At 42.4% G+C, this 19,415-nt stretch overlaps 1 protein-coding gene across 4 annotated transcripts in view; it reads left to right on the top strand.

The window, feature by feature from the left end:
- The first annotated feature begins 12,717 nt into the window (after positions 1-12,717).
- The window catches only part of DGKG (diacylglycerol kinase gamma), a 165,435-nt gene continuing 158,737 nt past the window's right edge, over positions 12,718-19,415 (top strand). For all 4 annotated transcript variants that reach the window (XM_065876667.1, XM_065876666.1, XM_065876665.1 and 1 more), the window contains exon 1: positions 12,718-12,784. In XM_065876667.1, the coding sequence (XP_065732739.1) occupies positions 12,718-12,784 (67 nt within the window). The remainder of the gene's footprint in view (positions 12,785-19,415) is intronic.

The raw sequence follows: 19,415 nt of genomic DNA, 5'->3' as shown, positions 1-19,415 counted from the left end.
TCACACGGCATAATGGTGAAGAACCACCCCAGAGTCCCATTATCTGGATTTGAATCCTGTATTTATCAGTTCATAGCTGCATGACCTAGGACAAGTTACTTAACTCTCTGTTCTTTAGTTTCCTCATCTTTAAAATGGGCATATTTGTATCTACCTCTTAGGGTTGTTAGGAGTAGTTAACCAGATAAATCATGTAAATCGCTTAGGGCAGTCTGGCATGTTGTAAAGGTTAACCATTATTAATAAGGTGTTTTTCAAATTGGCGGCTAGACACCTCTGAGGTGGAGGGGGCCATCCAGGGACATATTGTCAGGGGTCAGAATAAGGTATAGACATGTCTGGGTGCTGTTGTCCATGGTGCTGAACCATAGTTATGTAATTCCCCAAAGGACATTGCTGCTCTATAGAGTTGGTGGAAGAAGAGGCACATGACTGCCCAGAGTCTTCTATAAACTAAACCCTGGGTTCCTGAAATGAGCCAGAAAATTGATCCTCAGGCAGTCTGTAATCTAGAGATAGTATTAATAATTTTCCCAGGTCTGAAAGCCAGCACAGATGCCAGGGAAAGTATGGGCTTTGCATCGGGCAGACATGGGCTTGAATAATGGCTTAGCTGCCTGCAAGGAGTCTGAGCCTAGATACAGTGGCATGATAATTCCTTGAAAGATTATTTTGAGGATTACATTAATGTAGAGAAGGCAGTAGATTCTCAATAAATAGCAGCTATTCTTCAGATTGTTATGGGAATCAGGAAGTGGGGAGAAGGAAAAGGAAAGGAGAATTAGAGAATGGAGATGGAGGGGTAGAAAAGGAGGGAGGGGAGGGAGAACACAAGAGCTTCATCAAGTGGAGAATGCTCACGGGCCAGCTCACCACAAGCTCCTCCTGGCCCACAGGAACTTTCCAAGCTTAATGCAGTTTCACACACTTCTAAACTTGAGTGTAGTCTCTGTGGTGTGGTTTTACACCACTGCCACCACAATACCTGATTTTTTTTTTTTTTTTTTTTTTGTAGTACGCTGGCCTCTAACTGCTGTGGCCTCTCCCGTTGCGGAGCACAGGCTCCGGACGCGCAGGCTCAGCGGTCACGGCTCACGGGCCCAGCTGCTCCGCAGCATGAGGGATCTTCCTGGACCGGGGCACGAACCCGTGTCCCCTGTGTCGGCAGGCGGACTCTCAACCACCGCGCCACCAGGGAAGCCCAATACCTGATATTTTTATAGTGCTGTCTTTTTCTAGTTCTGCCTGAGCCCCATACTCATATCTTGATGTGTCTCTTCTGTGACTATTCCTTTCCTGATACAGGGATGCTCTGTGGCATGAATAGGGCTGTCATTTTCTCACCCTCTCAGGCTTTTCTGTTTGTTGGGTTTTGCCCTTCAGTTTTTGGTAGGAAACTCCTATTATCTGCTCTGTGCCCTCCTCAAGATTATATATTTGGCACAAAATGTGATAGGAGGAGTATGAAACATAGATCCAGATTGTAAAGAAAGGAAAATTCCCCGGGGAATATAAATCATATCATGAGAATTTTAGGTCTGACAGTCATGGGGCTCTGGCTTCCCAATGATGTTTTCCTGCCTTGGGAAAGTGGAACGGCCTTGAGAGATCCAGAATCTGTCTGCTTTAGGGCCCCCTAAGGAGAAGGAATAACTGCAGGTAGTCCAAGCTTCTCTTCTTTCTGTCCCTTACGTTAATGTAAAGCAGTGCTTATAAACACTGGCATGCATCAGAATCCCCAGGGCTCTATAAAACACAAATTGTTGGACCACCCTGAATTTCTGGAGATCTGGGGTGGGTTCTGAGAATTTGCTTTTCTTACATGGTCCCAGTTGATGCCAATACTGCTGGTGTTAGGACAGCACTTTAAGGACCACTGATAGGAAATTTTACTTGCTATGATACTCATAAATCATTATACAAATAATTCCCATGACAACCCTGTGAAACATGTACTACTACTATTATTATACCCATTTAGAGATGAAGAACGCTGGTTTAATGTCACATACTAGTAAGTGGTAGAGCCAAGATTTGAATTCTGTTCTAATTCCAATGCCAGACTTGTGCTTGGTGCTTTGGGAAGAAGGCTCCCTGACACTGGATGTGAGTCATTTTCCGCAGGCGTTAGTTTTGTGAAGGAGGCCTCCTCTCATGCTCTTATCCCTACATCAGCCCCTCAGCTCTGGAGTCCAGAATCGGACCTTGGTCCTGATGTTTATAGCACCCCTTCTTTAGCATTTCCACTGTAGCGTGCCCCAAATGGCAGAGCCAAGTGAACACTCTCCCACATTTTTGAGAGCAAAGGTGGCCCCAGGGCAAGAACTTAATTTCTTTCCAAAGTCTCATGTTTTACCTCAAACTTCCTGAATATTTTGCATTCTATGCCATTCTCTGTTCATGTTTAATATAATGTAGATGTTTTTCCCCTCAAATAATATTGGCTTTCCAGGTGCATGCCATGGTTTTTCCTCTAGCTTTTAATTTACCTTCCAGTTTGAGGATGAGGATTTAGGCTCTCCATAGTTGGTTTATTGATGGTATCAGCACTTAGCACAGGACCTGGCACTTCGGTACTCAATAGGTATTCATCCAGAGATGTTATGGTAAAAGAAAGGCCATGGGCTTTGGAACTAAACAGACTTGAGTTCAAATACCAGTTCTGTCACTTACTGATGGATGAACTTAAGAGAATCACTCTGGGGCTGTTTTTACAGCTGTAAAATGGGCATCAAAATACCTTGCTCTCAGGCGTTGTTGACTATTACAGATGCAGTGTGCAAAGCACCAGATGTGTGATAGTCTATAAATGAAGTTTGCTGCTATGGCTTCTATTTTAATGACTTGTATAACAGATAAACAAATAAGGGAATGAATGAGCCCACTTGAGCTGTGATGGCCCTGGGATTTAAACACTCCCCAGTCTGACACTGCCTGCCTGTACCAAAGGCAGCCCCTCAAATAGCAGGTCTCAGCTTCTCCCCGGAGACTGCATGCGTCTCCTGGCTACCAGTCCCCTGCACCTGGGCAGCTCTGTTCAGCCTGACATTTTCACACCTCCGCCAGAGCAGGGCTTCTCATGTTCACTCTGAGACCACTAATGAGATGCAGAATCCTCAAATGCAAGTCCTCTCTGAATTCTTATGGGTAGCACACAAATCCAAGGCTTTTGTTTTTATGTTTGTGTAAGGACTTATATACTGGTAATTTACTAAATGAGTTATTAGGGATTACTCATAGTTGCTACTCATGAAATCAAATTAGGTCATTACCAAGTTCTCCAGGGGCTCTAATTGGGTTATCTGTGAAGTCAAGCTGCTTCTAAATGTTCAGCAACTACTGGCTCCTCACTCAGCGAGATGGTTCGAGAATCCTGTGACCTGGGGGAAAGTCATGCTGTTATCATTGCAATGTCAGACTTGTTTTGAGTTAGTTGTGGTGTTCAGCTACTGCTATTCTTGCTTTTTAATTAGAAATGGTAGTTCATTTAACTTCATCATTATCCCATTAGTTTGTGGAGGATATTTGGTTAACTCGACAGCACGCAGTGATACATATTTGCCTCAAAGGTATTTTAGGCCTATAATTTTCCAGTTACTAGATTTTAAGACATGAGCAAGCTGCAGTTCAAGCATGAATCATGAATCCTCTCTTGCTAAACAGATACATATGTAATCTGAACCCAAACATGCTTCTTTAGTTGTTTTGGTTATTTATGACTGCATAACTAACTATCCTAAAGCATAGTGGCTCAACCGTTATTTTATTATTCTGCGTGATTCTGTGCATCCAGAACTCGGGCAGGGCTCAGCGGGGACAGCTTATCTCCACTCCACGTCATGTCTACTAGAGCTGTAAAATGCAAAGTGGCTTCACGTCCGGCATCACAGCCAGGGTGGCGTACATGACTGCGTGCTGGCTGGATGGCTTGACTGGGACCTCACCACAGGGGCTTCAGGTGTCATCATCAGTTGGGTTGCTTGGTTCTCCTCCCTCTGTCCACATGGTTTCTCTGTGATCTCTCCAGCAAGGTGGCTGAACTCCTGACGTGGCAGTCCAGTGCTTCCAAGACCACAAAAGTGGAAGCTGTCAGGCCTTCAGGCTTAGGCCTGACACTGCCACGACATCACTTCTACTGCAAGTTAAAGCAAGTCACAGGCACAGCCCAGACTCAAGGGGTAGAAAATTAAAAGGACGTGAATGTCAGGAGGCATGAACCATCAATGCAATAGACTATGACAAAAGTGACAGTCCATTGATGAATTCAAGCAAGTTAACCCCTAGCGTACTGTAAGTTAAGCCTAATAAAGTGACTATTATAAGTTTATAGATTATAGTTTATAGTTATAAAATTATGGGTAATTACTTTAATATTAAAATATATACACCAATTCATGTTTTTTATAAGTGACGCAGAGCTAATATTATCAATTTTACGTCAACTAGTGTCTTTTGTTCCTCTCCAGTTCTTCGTTAGCACCCAGTCTTTTTTCTATTGGGAAGTGCAAACAGGTGTGGTAGGACTTTTGCTCCATGCGAATAGTCTCAGTCAAAGAAAGTTGAGAACCACTTTTCTAGTGGTCAAGAAATGAACACTTAGAAGTCCTCTAATAACTAGAGCTACAAAGTGGGCAGAACACAGTTTCCACCCTGAAGGAGCTCAGTCTCGCAGGAAAGGATGGGCAAGTACACTGCAGTGTGGTGGGTGCCGCAATGGAGAAGAGCCCAAGGAGCTATTGGATAGCAGAGAAGATATGTCCAGCCCCGTCCAGGCAGTTAAAGGGAGCTTCTTAGAGTAGGTGACACTTGAACTGAACTCCAAAGGCTGAACAGGAGTTGCAGAGTTGAAGAAGGATCAGCAAGGGCGAAAGCCCAGAGATGGTACAGTTATCAAGATGTGACTTGTCACAAGTCTGGGAAGAGAGAGAGGGATTTGTATCTTTCTAGTTTTTAGTGATTCTTCCCTTTTAAAAATACAGTCTGTTATAAATCATCAGACGCATATAAACAAGCTCCCCCAATCTGATGCTATATTCATAAATTAATGTCTTTATGAGAGCAAAGAGATGAAGAGGTGTTTGTTCCTGGATAATTGGCGATGGCTGATTCATTGGAATGAATAGAGAGACCTGGGGTGCAATTCAATACCTATTGAATTTGCCATCTTCCTTCTGACTTGTGATTTCCATGCCAGCATCTGTACAGAACAAATAGGATTTGATCCAGTATATGAAATTGCAGAGCTAGGAAATGTGTTCAAAACCATGACTCCCACCCCCTCATTTTTAGACAAGGAAACTGAGGCCAGGGGAGCTGAAGCAAGTGCTAAGAGTGGCATAGCTGTAGGGACATAAAACACTCTTCTCCCACCCAAGCCTGACAATATCCAATCTGAGTGTTATTTAGAAGATCCGATTACATTTTTTTCTGTCAGCAGAGATGTTCAGGGTGGTAATAAGAAGATTGTTGGCACTGCAAAGAGCCTCCAAGAGAGAAGTGATAAGATAGGCCGATGAAAGATAAATGCCAAGAGATGTCAGCTGGAGCAAGCCCTCTTGTGCAGTAGCCATCATCTCTATCAAAGGATGGAAAACCAGAGGGGACTGTCACTTGGGAGCATGGTCAGCAGTTACCATCTGGAGAGTCAGGCAGTGTTTCCCGATGGAAATTAAGTGTGGTGCAGTTTCACTAAGCTATTTACAAAAACAAGTGGCAGATCCGATTTGGCCTATAGGCAATAGGCCCCTGGTTTAAATAATAGCCTGGGGGGGATTATAGTATATACTCCGAACAGCAAAGCAATTTTTTTAAGCCCAAGTTTTCTACATGTTGTCAGCCTATAGTTAACAAATAAGAAGACATGCAAAATAATTATCCTTTGGCCTAAGAAGAGGCTTTCTCAACGTACCCATAGGATCTGGTGTCATAGTAATTTGTAGCACTATTTGAAAATCTGCCAGTTTCCTTAAATAACAGAAGTAGGTTTATATAAGTCTTACCTACATTTAAGTTGCTATAATAGAAAACAAAATACCTGTTATGTGCCTTCCATAAATGCATCCAGTAAATGGAGAAATAAACTGGGATAAAAGCTGTGTTGAGTTATATTTGAAAAGGAAAAAAAATTATATTAATACACTTGTTATTCAATCTTGAATGTGTAAATTTTAAAAAAAACAAGCCTTATGCCACACCTTCGAGTTATGTAAAGGTTTATTAATACATTTCAGACAAACTTCAAAAATATGAATAAAAACACTGAATTATGTTTATTCTAAAAAACAAAAAAAAGAATGGTGCAGTTTCACTAAAAATAGAACTACCATATGACCCAGCAATCCCACTCCTGGGCATATATGTGGAGAAAACCATAATTCGAAAAGACACAGGCACCCCAATGTTCATTGCAGTACTATTTACAATAGCCAGGACATGGAAGCAACCTAGATGGCCATCAACAGAGGAATGGATAAAGAAGATGTGGTACATACAATGGAATGTTACTCAGCCATAAAAAAGAATGCAATAATGCCATTTGCAGCAACATGATGGACCTAGAGATTATCATACTAACTGAAGTAAGTCAGACAGAGAAAGACAAATATCATATGATATCACTTATATGTGGAATCTAAAACAAAATGGTACAAATGAACTTATTTACAAAACAGAAACAGACTCACAGACTTAGAAAACAAACTTATGGTTACCAAAGGGGAAACATGGAGGGAGGGATAAATTATGAGTTTGGTATTAACAAATACACACTACTATATATGAAATAAATAATCAGCAATGACCTACTGTATAGCACAGGGAACTTTACTCAATAGTCTGTAATAACCTATATGGGAAAAGAATCTGAAGAAGAATGGATATATGTATATATATAAATGAATCACTTTACTGTACACCTGAAACTAACACAACATTGTAAATCAATATTCTCTAATATAAAATAAAATTTTTAAAAAAGAATGGTGCAGTTTCTTCCACTATGAAGCCAAGCACTGAGCTGCAGTGGAGCAGCAATGATAATAACAGGAGTATTTGTTTAGTTATTGCAACATATACCTCTTTACCTTGGTACTCCTTCTCAACTTCAGGAATCTTTCCACCTGCCCTGTGCCTGCTACGGACACAGTAGCTAGCCCCATAGTTCCCTGTATTTATCTGTACCACTCCTCTTACCAGCTGTGTGTTAATTATCTGTTAAGGTGTCTGTCTCCCACATGGGACTGTCAGCTACTACAACAGGAAAATATAGACAATGTATGTGTTCTATGGGAATGCAGCTGGGAGAACAGCTTGGTTTGCTCGAAGAGTTCAGAAAAACTATAGTGACCTTTGTATCTGCAGCCAGACATATGAGTAGTGGTTTGTTATGGGAAGGAAGGAGTGAAGGGAATTCCAGGTAGATTAAAGGCATGGTGTGTTTGTCAGTCCCTTAACTAACGTTTATGAGGTCCTACCATGTGCCAAATACTTTGCTAGGTGCTAGGAGTACACAGTAGGTTGACTTGGCTGTAACGTGGGGCATGTGGAGCCGGAGGTCATTCGAGTAAGGACGGGGAGGTGAGCTGTGCCACAGATGAAGGATCTAATGCAACTGGCCAAAGAACCTGCCTTTAATCCTGGAAGCCAGTGGAGGCCTCTGAAGGGTTTTAAGCAGGTAAATGCTGCAGTCAAATTTGGTTCTAAATGAGGAGGATATCTATGAAGATATGGAATGATTCATGGGACATTTTGTTAAGTGAAAAAAACAATGTGCAAAAGACAATCTACAATGTGCTACCTTTTGTAGGTAGAGAAGGGGAAATAAGAAAATATCCATATATCTGCTCAATGATGTGAAAATAAGCAGGAAGAATAAACTAGAAAACGTAAGTATGGGGTGGAGAAAAGATGATAAGGAGGGGGATGGAAACAGAGTAAAGGGAACGGGGGAAAGCAAGACTTCTCTGAAGAAACCTTTTTATATAGTTCTGACTTTTGAAACCATACTAAAAAAGAATCAGTGGGAATGGAGGATAACCCTACAGTGAAATACAAACAGGAATGAATGGGAGTGGGAAAGAACTAACCTAAGTAACTTCTGAAAATAGTCCTTTGAAGATATGCAGTTGGATGAAGACAGAGGAACTATAAATAAATCTTGAACTCTATTTTTCACAGAGATGTGGCTAGCACTTCCAAAACTACTTTCTGTATATTTTAGGGTTGAGAAAATAAGCACGTTGTAGATAATGGAAACAGAGTTTGTTGGAGAAGGGAGTTTAACAATATGGAACGACAGAGTGTATGAGTATGAACTTGGGGTTTTTAACATGAATGCATGGATGGATGGATGGATGGACGGACGGACGGGAAGATAGATAAATAGCCAGAGATGAGATATGTATGTACATGTGAATATATTTCCTAGCTCTGTCCCTGACAGGGCCTAGAAGTAGTGACACCCCAGTAGCAACGAGCATACCTAGTACCCAAACCTTGGTTTCAAAAACCATTCCCCACTAGAAAGAATCAGGGATCTTTGGGAAAATGACTGATTTCAGGATAGTACTGAGGAAGAAAAAGATGATCCTGAAATACTTTGTAGTACCAGAAAATAAAGATGTGATCAGAGAATGATAGGAATGTCTAAAGAACAAGGAATCACCTTGAATGAGCTTGCTGTGGCCAAATCTGGGACAATTTGAAAATCAAAACAAATAATGATGGTAATGGATTATAAGCCATTGAATAAAGTAAGAGTCCATGAATATAAGTAAATATATGTAAAAGTAATACACATTTATACTTATGTATTATGTATATTTATATAAACATTTTATATATTGATAGTATATGTAGTATTTATAGTATAAGGTATAGTATAGTATAAAGAAAGAAAGAAGGGAAAACTCTACCTCACAGTAGAATCCCAACTAATATAGAAGGGAGGATGGAATTAGAAATTCACTATCATAGTAATAATTAATCCAGGAAAGAATCATCAGTGGGTGCTAAAACTAGTGGATAAAAGTTTGATGAGTAATTACAAAATTACAGCAACCTGAAGCAGGATGAGATCAAGTTCATAAATCTGTGTTACAGCACAAAGCACCCAAATGCTGTCAGCTGATTGTCATGTTGCTAAGTGGTTGTATTTGCAATAGGATGATAACAATAATTATTTATTGAGTGTCCATTGTGTGATAGACATTATGCTAGGTGGGGTTTGGGGGTTTTTTTGTTTGTTTTTTGCATATATTAACTCACTCAATCCTAATACTAACTCAGATTTTTTTATTAGTTATTCCCATCTTTAAGATGAGGAAACCAATATTCAAGAAATGAAAAAAATTGTTTAAAGTCAACTAGTTATAAGAGGCAGAGTCAGGACTCAAATCCCCTGCCTTCTGACTTCAAGTTCTGTGGTGTTCTCTCATGTTGTGTGTCTCTGGGTCCTCTTAGAGTTCTGAGCTTCTGAAATGTGCAGAATGATAAGATCAGAGAGGCATTTTTAAACAAAAGCATTGGGGGGTTCCTTCTGTATCCTCACCATATTTACTAAGCATCTTGCCTCATATTTCCTGTCTAAAAATAGGAAAGGCAATGCTTAATTTACATGGTTGTTATGAGGACTAAATTAGATAATATATGTAAAGCATAGAGCACAGTATAAAATGTGTCTGGCAGCAGTGTTAATACCAGTTGCAATGCTGAATTCCCTTGTATGGTGGAAAATGTTTCTAAGGGTCCCGCTTTGGGACTGAATTGATAATCAAAGGCCAGATCATAAAGAGCTTTGTGTATCATGAAAAGATTACCTTTTATTCTATAGGCAATAGAAACCACTGAAGAATTTTATTACTGGGAAAGATGTGATTTGGTTGGCAATTTAGAGCAGACCAAGGGGAAGAACACAAAACCCAAGGCAGGCGGACCAGCAGGAGGCTGTTGTGAGAGACCAGGCAGATGAGGGTCTGAGTTAACAAGCCACCTGGCATCGTGGAGACGAGGGAACACACAATGGACAGTCACACTCCCAGACTGGTGCCTGGGTTTGGCAGGAGAGAAAGGGTGAGGAGCTTAGGCCTCTGGCCTGAGTATTGGCTCTTCCTGGGCATGACCAGAATATAGAGGAAGGGCAGGTTGGGGGCATGGAAAGGTGCTGATTCAGGGTAGTTTGGGACAGAGTAGGGAGTCACAGTAGACAGTTGGATATGCAGATCTGGATTGAAGGGAGAGTGCAGGGCTGGAGCAGCATGCCTGGGAGTCATTGAAGCTGTGGAAGTGGATGAGATCCCTGAGGAAAAGGGTGCACTGTGAGGAGAGGGCTGAGGATAGGATTGTGGAAACACCCAGTATTTAACAATGGCAAAAGAAAAAGTGGAATGAGACTGCGGAGGAACACTTACAAAGATAAAAGAGTTTGGGGGGGGGGGGTTGTTTTCTGCAAAGGCCAAGGCTGCATAGAGAGCAAATAAAGCAAAGAAGGCCTGAAAGGTGCCTGTTGGATTTGACAACTGGGTTACTGGTTTTGACCTTAAAAATAAAACAGCCAGTTATTTTACAGCAAAAATGGGTTTATTTGGGAATAGCAAAGGAATTGCAATTCAGAACAAGCAAGCTACAGCAAATGCCATAGGCAAGTCCAAAAAACACAGAGGAATGTTATTTTATAGAAAAAAAGGAGGAAGTTGGGAGGGGATGTTTTGAATAAAAGTCCATTGGACAAAAGTGAGAGCTCAGGGTGATGACAGTTACTCACTGGTTGAATTGCTAGGGTAGTAGATTTCTTCTAGGCATGCAATGTACACCTTTTCCCGTTGGGGCCTGTAATTGATGATTCTTTCCTGTTGATGAGTCTTCTGTTGGGGTCTATAATTGACAGTTCCTCCTGCAATTGACATCAGTATTACTGTGTGAGAGCTTCCCCTTTTGGCCTCCTGCCTCCATCTTAGTGAGGTTTCCCTTTATTAAGTTTCACACTGGAAACCTTGGCAAGAGCAGGTGCTAAGAAGCAGATTCCAGTTGGCCAGTGGGTTAAGAAGAGAATGACATTTTTTTTTCTTTTTTTTTTTTTTTTTCCTGCGGCCTGAGGGATCCTATTTCTCCCACCAGGGATTGAACCCTCACCCCCTGCAGTGGAAGCACCAAGTCTTAACTACTGGACTGCCAGGGAAGCCCCCAAAATTAGACCTTTCAAGGAGAGAAACTTGAATTTGGATGTTCCCAAAGATGCGGGCATCTCACTCCCTTGCCATGCATTTCCTCCTACTGTTGGAGAGTGCTGACTAATGGAAGGTCTTCCATACAGAGAATCTCCTTAGAGAAGATCTCCCTCCAGCATTTTCTCTCAGCTCTAGTTCAGCCCTCCAGGTCCACACCAACCAAGTCTATTTGCCACTGCAGAGAACTGTCCAGATCTGCCACCCCTCCACCATTCCTCGTATGCTCCAGACTCCCAGACTTGCCTTCAAGTCTGACTGTCTACGATGGATTCTCTTTTATTAAAACTGGGCTTGTTTTTTGGTAACATTGGTCTTTATTCCTTGTCCTATGAGGTTGATGACTTTTCAACATTTTTTAAACCTCAACCTAGAATAAGAAATACACTTTATATTATGATAGGTGTATACATGTATGTATAACTGAAAGGAGATGCACTCTTATTTTCAATTCCATCTCATTCCGTTGCATTCTATGCTATTGTATTATGTGTTTTTAGAATAGCACACCCCATTAATTTCACAACTCATTAAACTGATTTAATGACTGATGCTAGGACTGATAGAGCCACCATGCTAGGAGGGGCTCAAAGGAAAAGATGCTAAGTTTTTGTCTGAATCCACCCCCTCCCTGCCTCCCTCAGGCTCTCCACAATGGAGCCAGCAGGCCTTCCCTTTAATCATGTTTTTATGGTTCTAAGAGGAAAGAAAACTGCTTCAGTCACTAGGATGTTAGCCAGCCTTGAGGGGAGTGGTATTTGAATTTCCAGAGTGACTCAATGACTCATAAATGGAAGGTAAGCAGCTCTAATAGTGGAATTTAGAAATCAGTGGAGGAGAGACTGGCTTACCTTTCAAATCACACCACATGAGCTACTGTCTTGTACTTACTCATGAGACCACACCTACAGCCTGAGGCATTTTCATGACTAGAGGATGCCCTTAGGTGGCCCTACTACCACCACCTCTCACTAGAGGCATTTTAAGTTTTCCAGAGTTTGGGAGTATGGCTACCTCTTCATATAGATCACCTAACCCCCACTCCAGCCAGACAGCTGTCTGGACTTGTGCTGCTCTGGTCTGTATGTCTTCTTCCGAATTCCCTCAGGTGGTTCCCCCAAACCTTGAGAACCATCGCCTCCTATAGAGCTTTCAGCAAAGAACATTTGGGTTTTTTTTTTTCCTTTACAAGAAAAGATGACTTATGTATTCTAACATTCTCATTCCCAATGTCTTTTCTACTCCTGCCCAGGAAAAGCAAGGATTTCTGAATTTACCGTGACTACAGATAGAAGGATGTTGCCTTAGGAATAGCAGAGGTCTTCTCTCAGCTGCTAAACAGTGCCCGCTGCTGCCATAGACGCTTGGGTCCTCGAGAAATCTCCTGAAGGACTTGTCCATTGTGTACTTGCAATGAGCCAGGCCCTAGGCTGGGCCTTGGCTACAGCCTGGTGAGCAAAACTCTCTCCCTAGCCTCAAGCGCGTACACCCAGGAAAGATGAGTGAAGAACGGTGGGTCTCCCTCACTCCAGAAGAATTTGGCCAACTCCAGAAATATGCAGAATGTGAGTAAATGGATTGACGCATGTGGGGTGGGATTTCCTCTTGGTTGGGGAGAGCATTATTGGAGAGCAGAGTAGTATAATCATTGCAAAGCACAGAGAATGAGATCAGCTTATACCTCCTTATAAAAATAGAATTTGTGTCTTTAAACATAAAACACAATTATCTTTATACTCTATAAAGGATACATGCTCACCCTAGAAATTTGGAATGTAGAGGGAAGGAAAATAAAAAGTAGGTTAAAAATCACAGCTAAACTCTGTGAACATTTTGGACGTATCCTGTGCATATTGCTGTACGTGGTTGAGTTCCTGAATATACCTTTTTTCTTTCCAGTCTGCATTTTTCACCTAGTGTAATATTGTAAGAATTTTCCCAGGTCATCAAAACCTCTTTATAGCAGAACTTTCGAAGGGCTGCTGGCTGCTTGGTTACAATGTTACTCAGTCATTTGCTTTAATATACTCTTGTGTTTGGACCCAATGCCTTCTTTCAGCAAGATACAGAGTTCTGATGGGTGTCTCTTTCTCGACTTTGCTGTGGGAAAACCTGGGCTTTTGCGTGGAGCTCTTGGTTTCACTAGTTGCACCCAGGAACAGTTTCAGTGCATCAAGCCACAGTGGTGGCAAGGCCCGCGGCCATGCCCCCCGCAGGCCACTCGTAATCCTGACTGGTGACAGGAGTCTGCCCGCCCTGACCGCTGCACTCTGCACACACACAGTGCCGTCATGGTTGTGCAATGGCACCGATGTTTGCAGAGCCCTTTGTCTGGCAGAGCCCTCAACTGCACTGCCAGCCCCATCTCATTGTTCTAACCCTCTCCCTTCACGTTGATCGTGCTGGTGCTTTTGTAAGTCACTAGGCCTGTAGCACATTTGACCTGCCCTACAGAGCGTGCCCAGGTGGTCCTCCGAATGCCCTGTAGGCAGCCTGCCCCATCCCACAGGGCAGGCAGCCCCTCCACTGGCCTGGGAGCTGGGGGCTGGGCTCATGCCAGCTCTGGCTCTTGCTCTCTGTGATGTGACAGCCCTAATACCCACCCCACCCTTTAGTCCCCCATCCCCACAGCCGCACGCCCAGCCTCTGTGTCCTCTGAAAGGGTTGCACTAGATGATCTCTCCCTGTGATCCCTCCAGGCCTAACACCCCATGACTACACGTGCTCCCCCTGTAGGGCTACTGGTCCGTCTCTCCTTGGTGACCTGGAGCCCGTGGCCTCTTGTCTGACCGCAGTAGGTTTAGGGAAACTGTGCAGTGTATTGACAGGGAGCAAGGAATCATCCTCCAGGGTAAACTCCATCTAATTCAGCCTACTCCCTAGGTCAGCAAAGTACCAGGCCCTGTCAGGGATGAAAAAGAAGCAGAGAGCTAAGGCTTCACCTGAGGAATCTGAATCTTGTTAGGGAGTCAGATATGCACCTGTGATACAAGCAGAGAACAGGCTTAAGACAGCGGGGAAACACCTCTGGCAGAGATGGCTAAACGGAGTGCACAAACGAGAAGGGAATTTAGAGCTGGGGGAAACTGATATGAGTGGCTTAGAACAACAGAAAGTCTCTCACAGTTCTGGAGGCCAGAAGTCCAAAATCAAGGTATTGGTAAGGTTGGTTCTTTCTGAGGGCTGTGAGGGGAGCATCTGTGCCAGACCTTTCTCCTTGGCTTACAGATGACTGTCTTCTGTGTCTTCCACATGGTACTCTCCCAGTGCACGTGTCTCAGTGTCCAAATGTCCGTTTTTATCAATATATGGACACAGTCTTCTTTTTTCTTTTTTTGTCCTTTTTAAATTTATTTTTTATTGAAGTATAGTTAATTTACAATGTTGTGTTAATTTCTGCTGTACAGAAAAATGACTCAGTTATGCACATATATACATTCTTTTTTGCATTCTTTTCCATTATGGTTTATCCCAGGATGTTGAATATAGTTCCCTGTGCTATACAGTAGGACCTTGTTATTTATCATTCTATATATAGCAGTTTGTATCTACTAACCCCAAACTCCCAGTCCATCCCTCCCCCAACCCCCCTTCTCCTTGGCAACCAGAAGTCTGTTCTTAATGTCTGGACACAGTCATTTTGGATTGGACCCACCCTACTCCAGTAAGACCTCATCTTACCAATAATTAATTACCTCTGAAATGACCCTGTTTCCAAATAAGGTCACAGTCTGCAGCGCTGGGGAATTAGGACTTCAACGTATAAATTTGCAGGGGATACAACTTAACTCATAACAGAGGATTTAGCTGGATGAACTCTGTGGAGAAAAGAAGTTTAAAATATGAGTAGTAGATGGTGGGGGGAGGGATAGAAACTGTGGAAGCAAAGGTAAAGGAGCACAAAGGGCGAAGGTGTCTATGGGGTCGTAAGGAGAGCTTCTGAGCTAGATGGAGAGAAGTGGCAAGAGGGTGGAGAGGAGGACATGGGAGGGATATGGGTAGCCACAGGCCTTGGGCCCCGCGTGTCAAGGCATGGCATTTGGACTGAGGTGGCAAAATGTAGAGCCATGAGTCTGGTGGCTATGTGCAAGGTGGCCTGGATGAGGAAGCTGCCAGGGCAGGGAGGGCAGGCAGGTCCTTTGAATGAAATCTCATTCGAGCTGAGGCACAGAGCTAAGATGGGGAATGTGGCAATGAACAAATGCTAATGTGTGGGAAATTGCTGTGGAAGTTCCTCACAACTTGTGGAACGAAAGGAAGCCAGCAAAGATACCTCAAAGCCTGAGAGTCTGTGGAAAGTGAGGACAGAGGGGTCCAAATGTGGCCAAGCAGTCAAGGAGGGAGGGGTGGAAAGAAACCCGAGTATTTGGTAGGAAATGGCTCCTCTGTGGTCTTTTTTTCCAACCGTAAGCTTTGTCCTTCTTGGACCCATCCTCATTTTGTCCGTGTCCCAGGACTGGATGAGGTGCTCCGGCACCATTTCTAACAGGAGAGGAAAAGAAGATACAATTCTTGGAAAATGATTAATCCTCAGAGGAAGCCCTGAAAATGGCACTTCTACCAGTTTTAGACGCATTCTGGCATTCAGTCAGATTGCATTGCCATAGAAACCACTCTTCCATAATCACAAAAACAGTAGCTTTACAGTAGCAAAATAACTGAAGTGTACAGCCTGAGAATTGAGAACTTTCTCCAGTGCAGTTCCGGGTGGGAGAGGCCAAGAATTTCAGGACAAGAGGCTTTTTGTATGTCCTGTTTAAATGTCATAAACCCTGCCACTTCTCTGGGGAGAAGCCATGTTCAAATACTCTCAGAGATAAAATATATATTTATTATATATATATATATATATATATATATATATATATATAATCAACAGTAAACTTAATGTGAATTAAGACTGTAAAGTGCTTGTCAAAAGGATAATGTGACAATTTAAGAATTTTCTGTTACAAAATAAAAACAAGTGTAAAGTTTTTGAAAAGCGAAAAGATGAAATTAAAGACACTCATGATCCTATCTTCCAGTGAAAACCACAGCTAGTATGTTTGTGTATAAATATAAATATCAAACTACACATATACCTACACATATATACATATATATATATTTAAAAAACAAACATGCTAGGCTATTTTGCGTGCTGTTTTCTTCACCCTAACAATATGTTTCAGTTATCTATCACTATGTCAAAACAACTCCAAAACTTGATAGGTTGAAACAACCATTTTGGGGGCTTCCCTGGTGGCGCAGTGGTTGAGAGTCCACCTGCCGATGCAGCGGACACGGATGGGTTCGTGCCCTGGTCCGGGAAGATCCCACGTACCGCAGAGCGGCTGGGCCCGTGAGCCATGGCCACTGAGCCTGCGCGTCCAGAGCCTGTGCTCCACAACGGGAGAGGCCACAACAGTGAGAGGCCCGTGTACCACAAAAACAACCATTTTGGTTTTGTTCCCATGGTTTTGTGGCTCGGGCACCCTGGACAGGGCCCAGCAGGATGACTAGTTCCTGCTCCACAGTGTTTGGGGCTGCAGGTGGGATGCCTCACGTGACCCAGCATGGCCTATTCACTCACTCGCTGGTACCTCGGCGCTCCTCTCTGCAGCCTGTTCCTCCAAGTGCTTTCTCATCTCCCAGGGCCTCTCTGTGTGGCCTTTCTTGCCAGCAGGGCAACCTGGACTTAGTACACATGGCTCAGGGCTCCAAGAGCATAAAGGCAGCAGCAGGCCTTTTTAACACCTGAGCTTAGAGGTGCTAGAACATAACTCTCTCCACATTCCATTGGTCAAAGCAGTCACAGGCCTGGCCCAGATTTGATGGGGTGGAGGAATGGACTCCACATCTCATGGGACAGTGACTCACACAGCAGGGAGGAAGGTTGGCAGCAGCCATCTCTGGAGACTAGCTAGCACGCAATATGTCACGAGGTGTTCCCAAATCATCCAGTACTTTTCAGAAACATGGTTTTTAGTGGTTACAGAGATTTCTTTTGAGTACATGTACATTATTTTATTTAACCAAATCATTAATTGTGATCTTAGGATGTATTAATAGACTCATAGTTTCTAGTAAGGCAAACCGATATCCACCTTCTATCCTACCCTGATCAGACCTTTCTAGAGAACTGAATTTATTTCTGGGCACCACAGTTTCCAGTGGATATGGACAAACCAGAACTTGTTTGAGAAGTGCCAGCAGCATGGTGAGGGGCCTCACAGCCTGGATATGAAAAAATGGATGAAAATACTATGCATATTTTCTGGAAAGGGGAAGACTCAGGGAAGGGTGAGAGACAGCTAACTGTATTAAAATAGCTACAGTGCTCTTTTGGGGAGAAGGTGTAAAGTTAATTTCGAATGGCTTCAAGAAGTAGCCCTAGGACTAATGGGAGGAAAGCATCAGAAGAAAGACTTTAAAGTAAGGAATACTAATGGTATTAGTATTAGTAATGATTCCTAATGGTCAAACCTGTCCAAGATGGAACAGAATGGACCCCAAAGTGACTGAGTTTCCTTTCCTTAAAACTGTCTGGGCAGAGTTGGCTGAGACACTAGAGGGGAGGTTAGAGCATCAGATGTCTGGTTGATTAAATGACCTTCATTAGCCCTATCAATACTTAGTTTCTACGTTTAAACAGGTTTCTTTTCAACCTCACAGGGTGTGAGCATCTGGGGATGCCTCCTACTGACCGTCCCCTAACAGCTTCAGAGAGATAATTGGCTTATTGTCCTAATCCTGTTATTTGGGGGGAGGGGATTTTTCCAGTTTTTTCCATGATTTATCAAGGACAGAAACTATCATCTTATTCATAAAGGGAAAAAGGGGGAAAAAAACCCCAATAAAACATCCATGTTTACTTTTAATTCTCTAAGAAGTGAAACTAAACATTTCCTACATCAGCTAGTTATTGCTTGATTTTGTAGACTTCTTAAAGCTAGGAGAGATCTTAGCCATGATCAAGTGCAACTACTATCCATTTTACAAATGAGAACACTAAATTCAGAAGAGCTCAGTGACTTGCCCAAGGTCACACAGAAAGTCAGTGGCAGAATAAGAATTAGAACCAGTGTTTTCAATTCCAGGTAAATTCATTTTGCTTCAATTCAGTTTCAATAAATTAAACAGAAAGTACTCATTGGAGCTCAACCTTCAACCATACATTGGTAAAGAAAAAAACATATATGTTAATTAAGTTATAATAGAACAAAAAAATTTTTAATAAACATGTGCCAAAGATTTTATTTAACTCATTAATTAGTGGAGGAGCCAGTAAGACGTTAAAGTTGAGAAGCAAGGTATGGACGGACCCTGGATGGATACAGATCAAATCCATAAATTCCTAGTTAGGCAATTTTGTAAACAAATGTAAGGATAAGATTGCTTGGTTAGATATAAAACTGGTTACTGTCTTACAGGACAACAAACCCTAATCTTTTGGGTTATCTGTTCCACCAGACAGTTCTATGCATATCTGCTGGAAAAAAATCTGTAAGTTAACGTGTAACTTCACCAAATCTGGTACATTTAATACATTTAATCAATAGTAAACAGTGAGTAGAACTAAGTACATGCACCTAGATAGTCCTTGGGTAGCCTTTATTCCATATGACATTTAAAAGATGTGCTGCCCACTTTTTTTCTTATTTCTAAGTTTTAGGTAATTTTAAAAATAATAGCGACATACAAGGAAATAGAGAAAAAACTGGGGTTTGCTTCAGTGCCCTTCTAAGGCTCTGAGATTGGACCCCCTCCCCCTTTATGCTTCTGTTCTCTATTTAGTTCTTCACAGAGGATTCTAAAGTCTCTTTGGCCCAGAGTCCCATCTTCTTCCTTCCATAATCTTTTCATCTTAGTTACCACCAACAATCATTCTCCCCTTGAGATAGTGGGAAAGGTGTAGATAAGAAGAAAGAGGGCCCAAGGCAGGGTTCCTGGGCAGGAAGGTCTCCTTTAACCCCCATGCTGCTTCCCAGTTGTTGAATTCCAGCAGGTAAGCAGGGTCCTCAGTGCGGGGCAGTCCTGATGCTTTTTTCTCTTTCTGACTTTTCATACCTGGACAAAAATTTTAAATACATTTTAAAGAGAATGAATCAGCAAATTCTGCTATTCAGAAATATATTTCAGTAGAATCAGATCAAGGCAAAGTTTTTGACTTTAAGATGGAGATAATTTATAGCTCAAAATTCAAACCTGTCA

Source organism: Phocoena phocoena, chromosome 4, assembly GCF_963924675.1.
Source record: "Phocoena phocoena chromosome 4, mPhoPho1.1, whole genome shotgun sequence".
NCBI classification, from domain to species: domain Eukaryota; kingdom Metazoa; phylum Chordata; class Mammalia; order Artiodactyla; family Phocoenidae; genus Phocoena; species Phocoena phocoena.
Note: the sequence above shows the minus strand (reverse complement) of the source record. Positions and strands in the feature narration are given on the sequence as shown.